The sequence below is a fragment of the Onychostoma macrolepis genome, chromosome 21, assembly GCF_012432095.1.
Source record: "Onychostoma macrolepis isolate SWU-2019 chromosome 21, ASM1243209v1, whole genome shotgun sequence".
NCBI lineage: Eukaryota > Metazoa > Chordata > Actinopteri > Cypriniformes > Cyprinidae > Onychostoma > Onychostoma macrolepis.
Window position 1 is genome coordinate 21,637,409 of NC_081175.1, and position 18,453 is coordinate 21,655,861.

At 36.6% G+C, this 18,453-nt stretch overlaps 1 protein-coding gene across 1 annotated transcript; it reads left to right on the forward strand.

Annotated features, from left to right (window-relative positions):
- The first annotated feature begins 8,646 nt into the window (after positions 1 to 8,646).
- LOC131529211 (uncharacterized) lies at positions 8,647 to 10,758 on the forward strand. The gene is made up of 2 exons (XM_058758818.1): positions 8,647 to 10,543; positions 10,606 to 10,758. The coding sequence occupies exon 1, from the start codon at positions 9,384 to 9,386 to the stop codon at positions 10,041 to 10,043; it is 660 nt and encodes a 219-aa protein (XP_058614801.1). The 5' UTR covers positions 8,647 to 9,383; the 3' UTR covers positions 10,044 to 10,543; positions 10,606 to 10,758.
- Positions 10,759 to 18,453: the final 7,695 nt, after the last annotated feature.

Genomic DNA, 18,453 nt, shown 5'->3' on the forward strand with positions numbered 1-18,453 from the left:
AATCTTATCATTTTTGCATAATTTTACACATTTCTACAGAAAATACAAATATATTATTTTAACAGGTGAAATTTACCTTGCTTTATTGTGATTTCTTTATTCTTTGATTTTTGATTCTTTCAATTGTTTGATTTGTCTTCATTGCATTAATTTATGTAAATTCCTATAATAATTAGTAGTACTAATTTATAATGATAAGTATTTATTTTAGTGGTGTCAATTGCTAAAAAAAATGAAATGAAAAAAAAATGAAATGAAAAACTACTTAATCACATATTTTTTTAAATTAATCACGATTAATTTCAACCCACGCTGCCGTATTTGTGCGTGCAATTGAAGAGCACGTGCTACAAGCACAGCATAACGGCTGACAGGACAGTAAAATTTGTTTTTACTGACATGCAATGATTACAAAAAATGCAATGATAAATCATTTATGAGGAAAATTAACATTGAAATTTTAAGTTTGGTCTGGTTTTCTGGTGATTTGTGGTCTGCAAAAAACAGAATTCCAATACACAACACTGGTATACTCAGCAGCTACACAGATTCATGCCATTTACAGTCTATTTACTTAGAGGACGGCTGACACATCCTTATTATGCCGCCATATGAGACGACAGAGGTCTGATTGGCATTTATGTTAAGGTCACTCTATTTTGTTTACTCAACTGAAGCCTGTGAGAGCATTTGAGCCTGTTGATCTATTGTTCGCATTGGGAGAGTTAAGTAACTTAGCCTTTCTCCACAAGAACTCTCACAGTTGGTGCAAAGCAGATTTCCAGTCACTTAACATTCGGCTCACTGAGCAGCGAAGAGCAGTCATTTACAAAATGGTCAAAAGATGCATATTTATGTACACATACACTCAGATTGTCTAAGAAGTAACCCTAGTAAACGGCAATTTAGCATAAATAGCTATATGGCTTTTTTTAAGTAAATTTGTTCGGTGTTCAGTCACTGTGACCTATGTGATGTGTAGAGCGCAAGATTTAGCTCACTAGATAATATCCAAACAGTAGATGATTGCTGAGACTTGATAACTTCGGAGAAGAAATGTTCATGGTTGAGGGCAATAATATTTACAGTAACGTTCATTAAAATTCAGTGCTACTCATTAAGATAGAAAGTGCATTTAATACTAGCGATGAACTTGTTAGAGAGCATCTGTTTAGTGAGTTTTAGTCCCGGTCCGTCATTGCTAGTTTGTTCCTTGCTTCTCTGTGTATATATATATATATATTATAAAAGACCTTGCTGTGTCTGGTGAGATTATAATGAATCTGAACTTTTTATTTCAAATTAATCTTTTACTCGCCATGTAAATCAAAGGTCAAAAGATCTCCTGTACTTTCTGTCTTCATCCTGTATATATTTAAACTCCAGTTCGGTCATTACTGCAAACTAGACTCCAAGGACTGAGATCTATCACCTCTGATAGATTCAGAGCAGAGGCTGGAGGACACAGGGCCTGTAAAACACCTCCGCGGTGATCCGCTTGTAAAATATGCCGCAATTTCATGAACTGAGGAGCATCAGATATGTAAGTTATACGGTAGCAGCTTAGGGTTTTATTTAAACATTACATATCAAGGAAAAATGTATGACTGAATGATTTTAGACCATAGAATGCTATTTTAGCCAAGGTTGAACACAAATGGACATGTCAGAACATGTCAAGTTTTTTTTTTTTTTTTTTTTTTTGTGAAAAAGGTGAATAATAGAAATAAGAAAAATGGGCCCAAATCACACTTTGGTATGAAAATAGTTAAAGGCTTTTTTATTAAGTGGCAAAGAAAAATATTTAATTTAATTTAAAAAGTGCCTAGAGTCTGTGTCAGAATGCTACTCAATCTGTTACTTTGTTTGACAGTTTTTGTAAGATGATCACATTGTTTGAACGTTTTTTGCCTGTTTTTATTTTATTTATTTTTTTTTTTTATTATTTAATTGCATTTTTTTCATTTTTTATCTTAGTTTGTTTTAGGATTTTACTTTTAGGTTTGTCATTATTAGTCTTTTAGTCGTTATTTCTTTGTATTTCTATTTAGATTTTTTTTTCAGTAATTTTAGTGTAATTTTTCAATAAAAAAAATAATTCAATGAATATTTGTTTCATTTCAGCTTCATTTCATTAAGCAAAATGTATTTTTAATAGTTTTAGTAGTAACGCTTTTGCAATAAAGTCCCATTAGTTAACATTATTAATGCATTAACTTACATTAACTAACAATGAGCAATACATTTGTTATACAGTACTTATTAATCTTTGTTAACAGTAAAAATGCAATTGTTCATTGTTAGCTCAGACATTAAATATTAACAGATATAGATTTTGAACAATATATTAGTAAATTCTGAAATTAAAATAGAAGTACTTTAGAAATACTTACTGTATTAACTAATCTAGTTAACAATGTTAACATTAGTTATGATAACCCTGATTGTGAAGTGTTACCGTGTTAGTTTTAGTTGACAAACCTTTTGTTTCTTTTTTTTTTTGCAACCTTGCAACCTTTTATTTTTGCTTAATTTACTGGGATCTGCTAGATTCTTTACGACATTGAAAAAAAGGCACTGGTTTTCAAAGCCTCTGCGGGAGGTGTAAGTCATTGCGTTGCTATACAAAACCCAGGCTCTGCAGTGCGGTGCAGTTAGTGGAAATAACGACAAATTGAAGTGTGCAAATAAAACGCTGTTTGTGAGCACGCTGTGGGCACTCGCCGACCAGTAAAGTGTAATTATGTACAACTCTTTAAGCAGTTCTCCTGGAAGATGGGTTTGCAGAAAAACAAGTGGCTGTATGAAGACAGAGAGCTTCTATTAGCGCACGAGTGTGTAAACGCACAACGGGCAAGTTTGAAAACTTAAATCTTACTTTGCCTGCCGACGGCGCAAACTGGAGGCTGACGAAAGCGTTTTATGCAGCATCGGCGGTTTATTCTGTCTGTATGAGTAATCGAACGTGCCCTCAGTTTGTAACGGAATTCATTATTCATGGTGAATAGCTCATTTACTGGTAATTTCTAATGGCTTTATTTGGATGTGACTTTTGAAATTCTACTAAATGTTCCTCTGCCATCGCTTATTAGCGTAATGCATTTATGAATCAGTAATTTTTGTTAATGTTTGTGTGCTTTGAAAATCCACATGGCCATGCTAATGCTCCTGCAAGAGAGGGTGGAGGGAAAATGGTTCAGTAACGATTTGTTTACTAAAAGTCATTGTGGCCAATTCTCATCTTATACACCCCCCATCCCACCCAACATTCATTAGAGTGACTGGACTAATTAAAAGCACCACTTTTGAGTGTGTGTGTGTGTGTGTGTTTGTTCTCCGTTATCTTTGTGAGTTCTTCTGGCTGCAGTGGAAAGAGGTGGATAACCTTCTCTCAGCTTCTAAACGAGCGCAGTTAGAAGCTTTACGTTTTCTCCTCCTGCGCCGCATGGAAAGGGAAAAGATATCGAACCTGTAGGGCAGTTTTTTTATTGGACGTCAAACTGCAGATAAAGATTCAAGCCAGTGGCTAACCACTTTGACAGCTGCTATAGAGGATATTTTGTCTATGAAATGCAGTCAGGAGCACTTCAGGAGATGGAGGGAGGGAGAGAAAGAAACTGAAACTAGGGAGGCTTACACATAGGCCCAAAACATACTTAATGTAAATATGTGAACAGAAATATGCAAACGCTTCTAGCGTTTCATGTGATGCTGAGTTGCGAAATGTGGCCAGCCACATACGTTGCATATGCCTCACAGGAGAATTCTGTTATTGTTATAGTACAGTGCCATTAAGTAGCAAGTAATTGTATATACATAGTATTTTGTGGTGAAAATCAGTTTTTAAATCATTTTTGGAACAAAATGGGCAACTCCATTATCTTGCTAAGCATAATTTTATCGCTACACTGTGAAAAATATCTGTGGTTTATTTTACGGTTAAAAAATGACAGCTGTAATGCATGTTGCCAGAAATTCACAATAAAAATAAATAAAATAAACAATGACACATTTATTAAGGGATGGCGTATAACCATATACTGTATTTCATAGTGATATGTATTTTTTTAATATGAAATTATTTATGTAAGAAATAATCGTGGTGCATCACAGAGACTTCTGGGAATGTGTTTACTTCTTTATTTTACTTGCAAAAACCATAAATTTTACAGTTAAATTGTTAAACCATTTACAATTTTTACCATATATGTTAAAGTAACTTACAATTAACAGGTTTTTACTATAGCATTTTAGCTATTTTACTGTAAAAATTATATATAGATATACAATGCAGAATTATTTATTGTAAAAATCGATGCTTTTTTTTGTGAAAACTCTTAGTTTTGATTGTTATCATAATATTAATACTATATTTTTTTCTTTTTATCTTGTATACGTAGAGCCCTATGAAATCTGTTTTATTTTTTCCCAAATTTCATTGTATTTTGTTTCCAAATTCCGTTTTTTTCCATTTTAATTTTGCTGGACTCCATTTCTTTCCGTTTTCATTTTCTAGACTTGTTTTAATGGTTAAATAATTTTTTATTAATCAAAAAGCATTTCTAATTAATTGAAATCATGAAATTTGTATTGTGTAGTTTTTCTGCTAAATAAATATTTTTTTCTAGTAAACATTCCTTAACAAATAATATTTTCATAATAATTTCACCCATGCTTTAGTATGTGTGTAGTAAATGAAACCATGCATCTGCGCCATTCATTCACACAGAAATGTGCAGAACTTGCAGGTTTCATATTTAAATAGTCTTTTTGCGGCACAGACAGTAGACCATATCGTGTTCTGATTTAAGTGTACTGAGCTACTTTTGATTTATCCAACCAAAATTTGGCAAATTCCGTGACATTCCACTTTATAGAGTTTAATTCCATTTAAATTCCATTTTTATGATGGGTTTCTGTGAATCGTCTGCGTTTTCCTCATCACGTAAATCATAGGGCCCTATATATTGTAGGTTGGAGCTTAAATGCTTCCTCTCCCTTATAGAAAATCTGGCTTAAGCTTGTAGCAATGCTTTGGAGAATGTTTGCCGGTTTCTAGCTGGTCCTTGCTTGTCATGAGCTGGTTGACCATCCACCGTGTACCTTGAACCAGCTAGAAGCCATCTACCATCTAAAACACTGTTACTTGCTTAAACTGGATTTTTGCAGCAGAGAGAACTGCCAGGTTTCTCTACCCAGCTGTCATGGTAGAGAACCACTGATGAATTTTAGCTACTGGAATAATAACACATCTGGCTTAATTGCACAGACATTTGAAGGTAAATCTATCACTCCCTTCAGTGTTGTGGTTTATTACGGCGGAACCAATGCAAGAGCGCACATATGTTTAACAGGACCTCTCTTGCCAGACATTTGTGTCTAGATTTACGTACTTGCGTAAAATATGTTTCTCCTCAGGATCCCAGTCATTTAAAGAACTCAAGTTTTTACATTAATAAATGTACCGCAGTCATTTGAAACATCAACCCAAGATTGTCTGTCGTTTTATGGGGGTTTAGAAATGTGCAGTGCTGGAATTTTTACAGTGCTGACCATAACTTAGCATACTCATAAAATATTTTATGAGTATGCTATTTTTTCACCTTTAATATTTAATATTGCAAGTCCTATAAAAGGTAATATTTGTTGTAAAAGTGTAAAAAATACAAATTTCAAATATATACTTTACAGTGTACGTCATCAAATTTCAACCGAGTCAGCGGAAAATAGCATTTCGTTTTGGACCCGTTATTCCCAGCTGACTAGTTATACAGCAACTGTCAGTAATATCATTTGTCTGTGACAGTTATTCAAGACTTTGATTGATTATTTGAGGATTTGGGGCTACTACGACTGCAGGGTCCGAAGAAAAACACAATTTTAATGTAGAACGTAATGCAAAACTCACACGTCTACAAGATTTTCCTTCTGCATTGACGTTGCACGTCTACCTTCATTACTTTCTTCATCTGTGATTCTGAAACCTCCAGTTGCAAAAGTTAGTGTGTTGGTGTGGTGCATGTAATGTAAATATTTATTCATAAATCTGTTCTCATATTCTATTCATTTTTAGTCAGAAAATGTGTGTGCGCAGTTCGTTGTTTGTGGGTACACGTGTACCTGCTTGCGTCTGTGTGTGTGTGTGTGTCTTTAAAAAAAAGACAGGAGAGATTTCTAGAGTGTGTGCGAACCCACAGAACGCCTAATTAAATTCCTATTCAAATCCAGCAGTATTTCATGACAGCTTGTGATAAAAACCCCATTGTGTGTAATGATATGCTTTGTGAATGTGTGTGAGGAGAGATGGAACAGAAAGCTTTGGGGGGAAGCGGGAGGAGGGAAGCTCACTGCTTCCTACAGTCGAAAGAGAAAATGGTAATACAAACATGAAAGTAGCCCTTGAACTACTTTTTCACCTCTGTTACAGACCTAGAATTTCTGAATCAGCAAGCATCTTTCTCCAGGTGTCCATGAGCTGCTCACTGTATATTGATTAGGGAATATGAGCAGGGAGCTCATCTAATTTGCCCTGGAGTTTTAGTATGCTATAATAGACTGTTCAATGATTTATAATATAAAAGTCCCTTATCATTAAAACACCCTGTAAATTGACTTTAATAGCCAGTAAATGCAGCATCTCCACTATACTGTATTAGATTTAATTATGGTTCCCTTGATTTCTCCATCACTCTACTTCAATCTGAGTATGTTGAATATTTGTGATATAAAATTAAGCGACGTAGTGAATATTACAATGATGTAAATGTTATTTATTTAACCATTAAGTTTCCAATAGGCCATGTCACACGACTAGTAAAAAATTGTCTTGGTAACCATATGTTTTTTCATTACTTTAACGTATCAAAATAATTGAACCAATTTAAACTTCATTTTTTAAGTTGCATGAGATTCAACTAAAGTCACTTTAATATAATTTAATTTGAAATTACTTGTACAGCCAATTTGATTACATTTCTAAATTGAAGTACTGTAGTTGAAGTGGGTGGATCTTTTATTATTATTATTATTATTATTTATTATTTTTACAATGAGAGTGTTTAAATATGTATGACTAGCTTCTCTTATTTAAAGCTGGATTGTTAAACTACACTAAACTGGCACTCTGCGTCTTCTATTGGTTGGACAAACAGATCATCCTGTCCCAAACTCATGCCATTTGAGACACTTCAGCTTTAAATCTCAGTAGCAAAAAGAGTTAAGGCAAGGTTGCCAGGTCTACAGAGGGGAAAAAAACAGCCCAATTGGTATTCAAAACTAGCCCAATCACAGCCAAAACTATAGACCAATCGTGTTCAAGTGGAAAATGGCTATCAAAATCGTTCCAAATGCATTCCATGGGGTCAAAACCTCCTTCCAGGGGTTCCACCTTGGTCAAAATCATGTTTCAGAGGGGTGGGGGTGGGGGGACTAAAAAGCATCCCACGGCAGTATTATAAAAGTAGCCCAATTCCGTGGGAAAATTGCAAACGTGGCAACACGCGAGTTAAGTTATCACCAAAAATGATAACTGTAATGATAACTATAAAGGTATCTCAAAGTAATTCTTAGAGAATAGGGAAGTCCATGGCACGACTACTGTACAATGATAATGACACAGAGGAACAAAACCATTGGAATTGATTTTTTACAGCTGGTGAACGTTAAAAACATTAACAGTCAATCAGAATCCATCTGACTTTAATGAGCATTTAAAGTAGCAGACAAAACAGCAGTGCACACTTATAATAAACAGAGGGTCATCTTGTACTACACTCTTAAAAATAAAGGTGCTTCAAAAGGTTCTTCACAGCGATGCCATAGAAGAACCATTTTCAGTTCCACAAAGAACCATTCAGTCGAAGGTTCTTTAAAGAACAATCTCTTTCTTACCTTTTTATAATCTGAAGAACCTTCTTTCGCCACAAAGAACCTTTTGTGAAACAGAAAGGTTCTTCAGATTTTAAAGGTTATTTATGGAACCATTTAGACAAAAAGGTTCTTCTATGGCATCGTGAAGCACCTTTATTTTTAAGAGTGTAGTGTGGACACTAATGTAGTTATCGTTGTTGTTCTTGGTGTGAACTGGCCTTTAGAGTTTATAAATATGATTCATGAATCACTGATTCTATGGATTAGTTAAAAACAAGTTTAATTAATAAATTTTGTCAAAACTTTGATTCACTGATTTGGTTGCATCACCATCCAAAAGTTAGGCCCTATGTGGCATTTTTCAAGTATTGCTTGATAAAAAATACAAATATTGTCAGAGAGTCACAGTCACTTCAGTCACTGCAGTCATCAGCACCCACGTTCACAAGATCACAATCACCTGCATTCTGATTCCCCGCACATGCTGCAGCCAATCAAGCTCCACTATATCTGCGCACTCCCCACACTCCCTCCTCGTCCGGTCTACCGTTCACCTACCTGAACCAAGCCAGACCCATTGTACTTACTTGTGTGTTTCCCTAACCTCAGACGTTCCTGATTCTCCACCGCTCCAGCTGCTCCATGTGTTTCCTGCAAGAAAGCAAAGGACTGTTACTGCAAGCTAAGCCATCTGGATCTCGTCTCATAGTGCATTACTCACCTCTCGTCACCTCCTGGTTGTCTCCTCAGTCTCCTTTAATAAATACCCTTGTTTGACCACTTCCCTCTGTGTCTCCTAGCCTGTGTCGTGAAAGAAGACCGGACCGGACCATACGCGTGTCATGGAGCCCTGGCCTCCTGCAGCGGTTGACGTGTTGGAGGAATTGGTCAATAACCTCTGAGCCTCTCTCCTGCCAGCTCCAGCTCCGGCACCTGCCTCTGTATGTCCCATGGCCATCCCTGCTTCCTACGCGGGTGACGCAACTGGGTGTGGTGGCTTTCTGCTCCAAGTCTCCCTCTTCATTGAGATGCAGCCACAGAAGTTCACCTCCGAGCGATCGAAGGTAACTTTTCTTATCTCCCTTTTAAGTGGCAAGGCGTTGCTGTGGGCGAAGGCGATCTGGAACTCCCAGAGTGTCATCATTAATTCCTATGAAGCTTTCTCCAACCACATCAAGGAGGCTCTCCAACAGGGTTTCATCCGGCCATCTACATCACTTGCCGCCTCAAGTTTCTTCTTCGTGGGCAAAAAGGACGGAGGCTTGACGCCATGCATTGATTACAGAGCCCTGAACTCACAGACAGTGAAGCTGCCGTATCCACTTTCCCTGGTCCCAGCTGCCATCAAGGAACTCCGCATTTTCTCCAAACTGGACCTGCGGAGCGTGTATAACCTCGTTTGCATCCGGGCGGGCGATGAGTGGAAGATGGCATTCATCACACCTTCAGGCCACTACGAATATCGGGTCATGCTGTATGGCCTATCCAACTGACCGTCCGTCTTCCAATGCTTCATGAATGAGGTGTTCCGAGAGTTCCTCCATCAGTTCGTGATTGTCTACATCGACAACATCCTTATATACTCCCAGAACCTGGCCGAACATCGCCACCATGTGACGCAGGTCTTTCAGCTGCTCAGAGAACACCACCTATATCTGAAGTTGGAGAAATGTGAGATCCATCGCTCCACGGTACAGTTCCTCAGATACAACATCAGCCCTGACGGTATTCAGATGGACCAGGGGAAGGTAAATGCCATTCAGGAGTGGCCACTTCCGCAGTCAGTGAAGGAACTGCAGCGATTTCTAGGATTTGCCAACTTCTATAGACGTTTCATTCACCAGTTTAGTCAGCTCACAGCATCCCTCACCTCCATGCTGCGCAGTAAGCCCAAGTCTCTATCCTGGAGCCTCGATGCCCATGAAGCCTTCCAGCATCTCAAAGAAGCGTTCAGCATGGCCCCCGTCCTTCGTCACCCAGATCCTCAGGTCCCCTTTGCAGTCAAGGTGGACGCCTGGACCACCGGCGTCGGGCCGTGCTGTCTCAGTACTATGGTGAGCCTCCCCGGCTCTTTCACCATGTGTTCCGAAATTACAGTCTACCTAAGGACATTGTGTCAGAACGGGGTCCCCAGTTCATCTCGTGTGTATGGAAGGCATTCTTTCAGCTCCTAGGGGTAACAGTCAACTTATCTTCTGGATACCATCCTCAGACTAACGGCCAGACTGAGCGGAACGTCCAAGAGCTCGGACGTTACTTTCGGTCATACTGCTCGAACAATCAGCACAGCTGGAGCCGATTCCCAAAACTCCCTCTGACAGTCCACCACCGGCCTGACACCATTTCAATGCATACTCTGCTACCAGCCCCTGCTCTTCCCCTGGACGGAAGAGCCCTCGGAGGTTCCAGCTGTGGACTACTGGTTCCGAGAGAGCGAGATGGTATGGGACTCAGCACACATCCGTCTCCAGCGTGCAGTGCGGAGGCATAAATTCTTCGCAGATATCTGACGATCAGACCCCCTCGATTCCAGCCAGGTGATAGGGTCTGGCTGTCGACCCGGGACCTCCATCTTCGCCTGCCCTGCAAGAAGCTGAGTCCCCGCTACATAGGTCCCTTTCCAATACAGAGGCAGGTCAGAGCAGGTCACGTATCAGCTCCAACTCCCGGCCAGGTACCGAATACATTCCACTTTCCATGTCTCACTCCTGAAACCTTTCTCCCCTTCCACCACAGGATGCACCGAACTGGATGCACCCCAGAAGTTTTGGAAGAGGCCTCACGTCTGTTTCACACATACTGCGTTTGCGGTGCGTATTTTTCTTCCTGCACCCATGTTAACGATCAGAGCGTTCACACTGCACATGGTTGCGGTCTGGCAGTGCATTCCAGGAGCGGTGCGTCTGCAGCAGTGCAGAGATCGTTTCCGCACAGATTCTATTTTTGCTGTGCTGCACGCGCTGAATTAAAGTGACAGCGTTTTGTTCACGGTAAAAATTAACATGGATTGACATGGAAATGTAGTAATTTCACAAAAAAATAGATATAATGAAAGTCTACTGTGTTTCACAGGCTTTTTGGCTAGGTTTAAAACAAAGACAAGTGCACTTTTAGATAAACAAGGCAACATATGCACTTGTGTATTGTGGAGGTAGAAAAACAAAGTTCTTTAAGACCCGCGGGACTGATTTTAATAAAGATTTAAATGCAAAAGGCACCAGAGCCGACTGTTTCTTTCAGTGGTAAGTTCTAATTTAAAATACTTGTGAAAAGTAGGCTATATGCAGTGTTTAAATGTGTTTCCACTTGCTTGAGCAACTTAATGTACAAATCTAGAAGCCAAATGCATTGAATACGTTGTTTATATTAATTGAGTTTAAACGTGAATATGTCTATGAAAGATTGTGTAACTGTACTGTGCTAAAACTACACTATAATGTGATCACTACAATGCTGAAAAAGCACTTTCAGTAGGCTAACAACGTTTGGATTTGAAATCAAAATAAATGTTGTGTTTGTGGTTAACAGCCGCGGATCAGGAGCGGACTGCAAACGTGTCCTGTGTGAAAGCACAATGAGTCCGTGCTGCTTCTGCACCGAATACTTAACGGACATGGACCGCATACGCACTGCAGACGGAGCATGTGTGAAACAGGCGTCAGTCTACCAGGTCTGTGACATTCTGGACTCCCAGCGACGAGGCGGACGGCTCGAGTACCTGGTGGATTGGGAAGGATATGGACCAGAGGAAAGATCCTGGGTGGCCCGGGACGATATCCTAGACCCCTTACTCTTGGAGGAATTCCATCGCAACAGCCCGAATCGTCCCGCACCCAGAGGCCATCCCCGTCATCGTGGTAATGTCAGAGAGTCACAGTCACCGCAGTCATCAGCACCCACATTCACAAGATCACAATCACCTGCATTCTGATTCCCCGCACCTGCTGCAGCCAATCAAGCTCCACTATACCTTCCCTTACCTCAGACGTTCCTGATTCTCCGCCGTTCCACGTGTTTCCTGCAAGAAAGCAAAGGACTGTTACCGCAAGCTAAGCCATCTGGATCTTGTCTCATAGTGCATTACTTGCCTCTCGTCACCTCCTGGTTGTCTCCTCAGTCTCCTTTAATAAATACCCTTGTTTGACCACTTCCCTCTGTGTCTCCTAGCCTGTGTCATGACAAATATGTATATAGTTACACGTTGAATTGATTTATTTGTGAATGCAAGTAAAATGATTCATTCTTCTTGATTCATTTAGATCTAGATTTTGGGTATTCAACTTTCTGCATTAAATAGTTTAACATCAGTTTGACTTTTTGTCTTCATTGTGTTAAATAAGTTTTATGACAGTCTGTTTTTTTTTTTTTTTTTAAAGTCATGAATAGTTTTGTTCATTTTGATTGTGTCCATGTTTGCAGGCCGAATTTGGATAGAAGTTACAACAACAAAAGCTAAGGTAAGCATTCTTCTGAAAAGCAGGTTTATTTTTCTATCATGAAAAATGTTATTAATGGCATTCAGCATTATTTCTTCTCCGCTCTCTCTCTTTGGCCCATCAGAACACACCTGAAACCACAATTGTATTGAAGATCATAAAAAAGCTAAAAAATATAGAGAGACGTATAGATATTTTATAGCTGTATCACCCAGCAACTCTAGTTACCCTTCCTTCTCAAACTCGCTTTAACTGGTTCTCTTTCTGTCTCTCCATCCCTCTCCTGTCTTTTTCGCTCGGACAGTCTCCCGTTTTCAGCTGGAGGCAGAGTTCTGTCTGTAAACCTCTGGAGACACGCTCTCTCTATCTCTCTTTCTCTCTCTCTCTCTCTCTCTCATTTCTCTCGCTCCGTCTCTCTGACAACTGCTGCAGGGGTAAAGGCCTGTTGTGTTTCTTGCTGTTTGTTTTGGGAGGCTGCATGTTAAGTGACCTGTCCATCCAAAACACTCTCTCCGTCTGATCTCTCTTTACATCTCAGTCAAACGCTCAGCTTGGACAGTGGTATTCATTAATATAGTAGCAACCTATACAGCACACTCACATAACCCCAAACCTAGCGTTCACTCACACACACACACGCACGCACGCGCAGCAGCAATAAAACAGCACACCTCTGGAAAGCAGTTTGTGTCATATTCTCTGTACACCCTAAGGGAGTTCATAGTAGTACAGTAGAGAGATAGAGACACTCGCTACACTGTAAACAGCCGACTAGATGTGTGAAGAAAATGTGAATGGTGTTTGTGCAAGAGCTTGTTGCCATGAGGTGTGTTGCTAGGATGTTTTAGTTGGTTGCTAGGGTGTTGCTGATGCTTTGTAGTGTGTTCTAGGTGGATAACTTGAAAATATGTTGTTAGGTAACTTTAAAAAATTGTAAAAGATGTTTTGTTTTTCTTTCTTATAGTCTGAAAATCATTGTCTGAACATTTATACCATTCATGTCCAAAAGTACAATAAGTTTAATATTTATGGTTTGGAGTTTTCTGAAACCCCAACCTTTAGTATGAGCAATAGTAGTGATGCTTCCCTTAGCCTTACTAATAAGGCATAGCGTGGCCCTGTTGTGTCCCCTCCCTGTGTTTGCGTTCCCCTAGCTAAATGATGTGGCCTGTGTAGCGATACAGTGAACCTTGACATGAGCCGTGAAACATTTATCCTCATTAGGACTGGTCTTTAATGCAGCTGTGCTGTGTTACCATTGTATGACACTCCATCACGGTCTCTCCAGGCTCACTGACATCCCTGTTACACCAGCCACACGAAACCACCAATTTAAGCTCTTTTTTGTGCAACGAGAGAGTCATACTAACAATTTATTTCTATAAAGTGCAAGAATTGGTGTGCTTTCATGAGAAACATATTACATGAAGAGTTTTAGTAACAAGACAAATAGGAGTGCTTCTCAGCGAGAGCGTGGCCTTGTGTAAAAACTGTATAGGGACACCAGGGCTAGTTGTCACACACCTAATTTAAAGCTGTTTTAAATTAAAATGTTTTTTAGAATTTAAATTTACTAACAAAAAAGCTAAATTCTTACTTCAGTTCTTATATAAAAATGCGGATAAATTGCAACCACATGCATACATTTAAACAAGAATTAACTACACTGAAAAAAATTGCTCAGAAATTGCTAGCAAATTATTCCAAAGAAACAGCAAATAACACATCTAATTACAAATAAAATTTTGATATTTTGAATTAGAAAGCCTGAAATAGTATTTTCTTGTACTCCAATCTTTTATTTGCCCATTTTTTTTTAAACAATGGTAAAGGTACATTGTTGAAAGTTTGTTTTATGTGATGTTTTTCACATCATTTCAGTTCAGTTTTTTTTTTTTTTTAATTGGCAGGTTGTCATAAGTATTTTATATGATGCAAATAAAAAAAAAATGTATTAAATTATTGTTTAATATATTCTAAATAATTAAATATTTGGATTTTATGTAAATGTTTATTGGCCGAGACAAATCAATTGATATTTTTGAATGTTACATTTTATATTTCATTATAATTTTATTTATAATTTTATCATTACTGTTCAAATTTGGCTTAAAAAAACCCAAATAAATAAATAAATAACATGCAAAAATTGCCTCAGATTATTGTTGTTTGCATTAAACTGCACGCTATTATCATTATTATTTGATCTTGACAAATTGTGTATCATTAAAACTCCAGCTTTGGCTATTTGACCACTGTTTATGATAAAACTCAGTTAAATTGACAGTAATTTCCTAATTTATGTCAGGAGTGCAAAATCAATATGCAAAATCAATCGGTTTTGACATTTTGTGTAAAATAACAATGCACATTCATATTCAGCCATGTCTGCTCTGGTTTATTTGCATTCAAAGTTCTTCACTAAACAGCATTCATTAGGGCTTTTAGTCCAAAAGTGAAGAAATACTGATATATTTACACATTTACGTCATAAGCAGGTCCCATTGACAACTTTTTCCTCATAATTTGGGGCGTGTTGTGGAAATGTGTAAAAGTATATGTTTTTTTTTAATTCAGGTTTTCACAATGTTCATATATTTTTGTATAGTTTATGGTTTTGTCAGTAAGAGTAATGGTCAGAGCCAAGTAGAGTTCAGGCTTGTGAGCGTACCCAGGTGGAAGATGAACAAACAGCCTGTCAAGGTCAATCAAATCCACCCATGTGAAGACCTCCAGCTCTGACAGTCTCTCCCCCAGCAGGAGACTCTCACTAGCCCAGACCCAGGATGGGAAGAGGGGTGACTGGGGGAGAAACAAGCTCTCCTGACAGTCCAAACATGCTAGAACAACAGATATACTTGTATTTCCGTCTGGATACCACAAATGAATTGGGGTGTGTGTGTGTGTGTGTGTGTGTGTGTGTGTCATGAGGTACAGAATGCATCGGTGTGGATTTGCGGATGGACAGCATGTCCCTACCAATGTCAAGAAAACCTTTATTAGTCAGTATTAATAATTTAGGTGGATCTCAACACATTTTGTCATCGTCAACTATTGTATCACAATAAAAGATTAATGATTGACCAGTTTTTGAATATGAATCTGTCCCATATAAGATGGATTATATTCATGTTACACATGCAACTTATATACACTATGTAAATATAATCAAACTAGACCTTACAATGTAAAAACTGAAAAAGCTACTGTTTTTCTACCTGTATTTTATTTAATTTAATTTAATTTTATTTTATTTTATTTTATTTTATTTTATTTTATTTTATTTTATTTTATTTTATTTTATTTTATTTTATTTTATTTTATTTTATTTTATTTTATTTTATTTTATATTTATTTTATTTTATTTTATTTATTAATTTTATTTTATTTTATTTTATTTTATTTTATTTTATTTTATTTTATTTTATTTTATTTTATTTTATTTTATTTTATTTTATTTTATTTTATTTTATTTTATTTTATTTTATTTTATTTTATTTTATTTTATTTTATTTTATTTTATTTTTTTATTTAAAGCTGACACCAGTTTGGAACATATTAAATTCCATTGCTTTTACATTAATAACACTAATCGTTTACTGTTACAAATGGTAAGATTTTTATTTTTGCTGGATAACCCGTGAAAACTAAGGCGACAGTGACTTATACTCTTATCTGGGACATGGTTTTAACATGGAGTTTTAGATTTTTTTATTTTATTGTATTTATTTGTTTGTTTTGTTTTGTTTTTTGTTTTTTTTTTATATTGCAAAAATGTTTTGGTTTCTATACTTTATATGTGTATTATTTCTTAAGAAACTTTTTTTATTTTATAGCCATTATGCGAAAGGGTTAAAAAAAACAAGAAGAGAAAGTCCTTGTATCCTTTATCCTTACCTACGCCAATTACTGAATCAAGCTTTGTAATTTGATGTACAGGCCATTGTAAAAAAGAAAGATACTGTATGACAATTTAACGTGTGTAGTTTCATAATGGTATTGCTCAGTATATTAACTACCTATATGAAGGTTTTAACTTATCAAACGTATCCACCATCCAAACAAGGCTAATAATGCTTATCGGCCTAATTGAGTCTTCAGATGTCATTTTTCAAATGAAGGTCATATCTGGTTAGAGGAGTGGCTTAGTAGTTCCCTCTGTATCTTTAGCTCTCTCTATCTCTCTCTCTCACTTCTCCCCCACTCTCACTATCTAGAGGGAAATGTAATTACTTTTGGGATCAAGAAAATAGCCAAAAATGTGCCTGCACTGCAGGCTATCTGTGAGATTAGTCGTTTTACAGGAGATGTGTTCTGTAATTAGTTTGCTTCTCCACGCTACAATATTGAATAACCTACTTTGAACGATTATAGTTGATAGCAAAAAGGATCCATAGCATGCATAAAAATAATTCTGTCACTCATAGGCAATACATTATGAAAGGAGTTGTCAGCTGAAAAGTTTGAAAATGACTATAAATAAAAACTGATTCAGCAAGTACATCATTGGATATTATATAATTACTGTTGCATATCATTTACGTTTACACTTAGTCATTTAGCAGACATTTTTATCCAAAGTGACTTACAAGTGAGGACAATAGAAGCACTTAAAACCAATAAAATATCATGGAATTTATTATTATTATTTTTAAATATTGACAGCCATGTCCACGATCATCTGCGTAGAAACGTTCATAATATTGTTTGCCTTGCAGGCTTTCTTCTTCTTTTTTTATATTTTTATTATTAATAATAATAATAATAATAATAATATTGCACGTATAATAATCAGGATCAACAACGATAATAATAATAATAACTATTATTATTATAATAACTTAATAGTTATTACATTATTATAATAACTATTATCATTATTGCTCAAAAATATCAGCAGTTCAATTATTAATTATTATCTATATTATTATTGCTCTCTTTTGTCAAGTGACGAATGATATAAGCAACAACAAGAATAATAATAATGTTATTACACATAATAATAATCAACAACGATTTTTATTGTTGAGCAACAACAATAATAATAATAATTATTATTATTACTATTATTGCTTTTTCAGGTGGCATGCAAGTTATTTATTTATTATTGCTCTCTTCTCAAGTGACATGTATAATGATATTAACAACAACAACTATTATTATTATTATTATTATCATACATGTCACTTGACAAAAGAGAGCAATAATAATAATAAAATTAATAATAATAATTATTGTTGTTTCTGTTGTTGTTGTTATTGCTCATCAGGTGACGCATATAATTTACGTATTTATTTATTTATTTATTATTGCTCTCTTGTCAAGTGACATGTATAATGATATTAACAGCAACAATAATGATATTAACAATAATAATTATTGTTGTAAATATTACTGTACATGTCACTTGACAAAAATAATAATAATAATAATAATCTATTTTGTCAAATGACAAACTAATTATTATGTTCTCATTATTATTGTCATCATATTTGCAAAGAAAATATTTGTAAAATACACTAAAAATACTAAAATAATCATCATAATACACTGCTTATCAGATCTCACCTTACACTGAGCTTCTTGGTCTGGTAGCTGTGTCCGTAATTATGTTGCTTTCAGATACTGCAGAGAATTTTGTCAAACCCAGAGAGAGACTCATGTGGCTAGTAGATACATATGAGGAACCGTGTTGCTATTATGTTAGGGCCTCTATGAAGGTTGTTTCGTTACGCCTCAGTCAGTTTCTTACCTCCGAACGCATTATATGTATGGTCATTCACCAGAGCATTTGTCTTGAAAATGCTTTGTCCAATTACCAATCAATTTTCCAAATGTTTCCCAGGGCTGAACATTTCATAACAGATTCCAGTCGAACCTGCGCCCAGAGGACATCTCGAGACCCGGTCCCCTTTCTACGCTATGCGTGTTTTCCTTTGAACAATAAACAACGCAATTTTCAAACCAATTTTCCCCTCCTGAAACAATTCGTGTCTAATGGAGCAGGACAGGAAACAGTTCCTTCACTCCTCTTGAAATATTGAAAAAAGAAAAAAAAAAATCAAAGAAAGTTGTCTCCGTGCAGGCGAATACAACGCGAGCTTGATAGAAAACAATAGAACAATCTCTTGACTGGAGACGCGACTCG

Coding starts and splice junctions, on each gene's coding strand:
- LOC131529211 (XM_058758818.1), top strand. CDS start 9,384: ATGAATGAGGTGTTCCGAGAGTTCCTCCATCAGTTCGTGATTGTCTAC.